The sequence below is a fragment of the Orycteropus afer genome, unplaced genomic scaffold (genome assembly GCF_000298275.1).
Source record: "Orycteropus afer afer isolate SDZICR_OR568_19922 unplaced genomic scaffold, OryAfe1.0 scaffold00216, whole genome shotgun sequence".
Lineage (NCBI taxonomy): Eukaryota > Metazoa > Chordata > Mammalia > Tubulidentata > Orycteropodidae > Orycteropus > Orycteropus afer.
Genome location: NW_006921803.1, coordinates 6,015,860 through 6,017,440, shown reverse-complemented (window position 1 = coordinate 6,017,440; position 1,581 = coordinate 6,015,860). Strand labels below are relative to the sequence as shown.

Genomic DNA, 1,581 nt, shown 5'->3' with positions numbered 1-1,581 from the left:
GCCCTGTTCCATCTCTGGGCTGTGATCTGCCTCCCAACCACATGGTGGCTAGTAAGAAGACCTTTGTGCTCCTGGCTCAAATGAGGACACTCTCCCCTTCTTTCTGTCTGGAGGACAGAAAGGACTTCCGATTCCCCGAGGAGGTGGTGGATGTCAGCCAGCACCACAAGGCCCAGGCCATCTCTGTCCTCCAGGAGATAGTCCAGCAGATCTCCAACCTCTTCCACACAGAGGGTGCCTCTGCTGCTTGGAATGTGACCCTCCTGAACCAACTCCAAAATGCACTCCATCGACAGACAGAAAACCTGGAGAACTGCTTGGTGCAGGCAATGGGAGAGGAAGAATCTGTCCTGGCAATTGAGGGCCCTCTACTGGCTGTGAAGAGGTACTTCTATGGACTCCGTCTCTATCTGAAAGAAAAGATATACAGTGACTGTGCCTGGGAAGTTGTCAGAGGGGAAATCAGGAGAATCTTCTCTTCATCAACAGACTTGCAGGAAACACTAAGAAGAAAGAATGGAGACCTGATTTCATCTTGACTTGACTCTCAATGTGATATGCATAGCACACCTGCATGGACATTTCAAAGACTCTTGCTTCTGCTTTAGTCACTAAATTTATTGAACTCAGGGATTAATTTGTCCATAGTATTCAACAAGTATATGCTAAAAAATAGCTGCAGGGACATGAGTTCCTAGGAGAAAACTGTTGGGCTTTCTTATTTATTTATTTAAGATTTATTTATTTATTTAAGACTTTTTTTGTTTTTTTTATGAAGACTTCCCATTTCTACAGGAGTTCTGGTGGTATAGTGGATAAGGCATTTGGCTGCTAACCCAAAGGTTAGGGTTCAATCCCCTAGCTTCTCTGCAAAAGAAAGTTAAGGCAAGCTTCTTCCATAAAGATTTACAGCCTTGCAAACTCGATGGTGGTCGCTATGAGTCAGAATTGATTTGATGGCAGTGAGTTTAGTGTTTGGTCTGGTTCTTCTTTCCATTTTCTTAAATTTCTGTTTTGTTTACTAAATTCTTCTCAAAGAATACTTCCAGAATTTGATTATTTTAAAAAACAAAAGTAATGCTTTGTTTGTTAACCAAATTGAAGACTGGAGTAAAATGTATTTATGCATTTATTCATTTTGTTCACATCATATGTATAAGTTGAGTATCTAACTGGCAGATTATAAACTTAAAAGAAACTCCATGTGTTGAAAGGTTTTGTTCAGACATAAATTATAGAGATGTTGGCTGTGAATTTAATGTTAATGAATCAACAACATATATGATATGTCTTTAAACAGAAAGGTACATAAAACAAGGTTGTACATTGATCAGTTGATGAAAATGTTGTGGCCAGATGTTCATAGAAATTTAACTCTTTATTTCCCTTAGGAATAATGGTTCTGTATTCTCTAATTCACTGTATATGGTGACTTTATTAACACAACTACTGAAAATAACAAGAATCAACTACATGCATGTGGTTTGTATATATATATTATGCTCAAAAGTTGTTACTGGAAAGTAGGAATATCAAGCAAAGAGGATCCAGTGGCGTGTTGATCCCCTAGGCTGGATCATG

The 1,581-nt window shown here is 39.0% G+C and overlaps 1 protein-coding gene across 1 annotated transcript in view; it reads left to right on the top strand.

Annotated features, from left to right (window-relative positions):
• Positions 1-539, top strand: part of LOC103203422 (interferon omega-1-like) — a gene marked incomplete at its 5' end in the record, with an annotated part of 1,225 nt that extends 686 nt beyond the window's left edge. The window contains one exon of the mRNA XM_007948413.1: positions 1-539. Within this exon, the coding sequence (XP_007946604.1) occupies positions 1-539 (539 nt within the window).
• Positions 540-1,581: the final 1,042 nt, after the last annotated feature.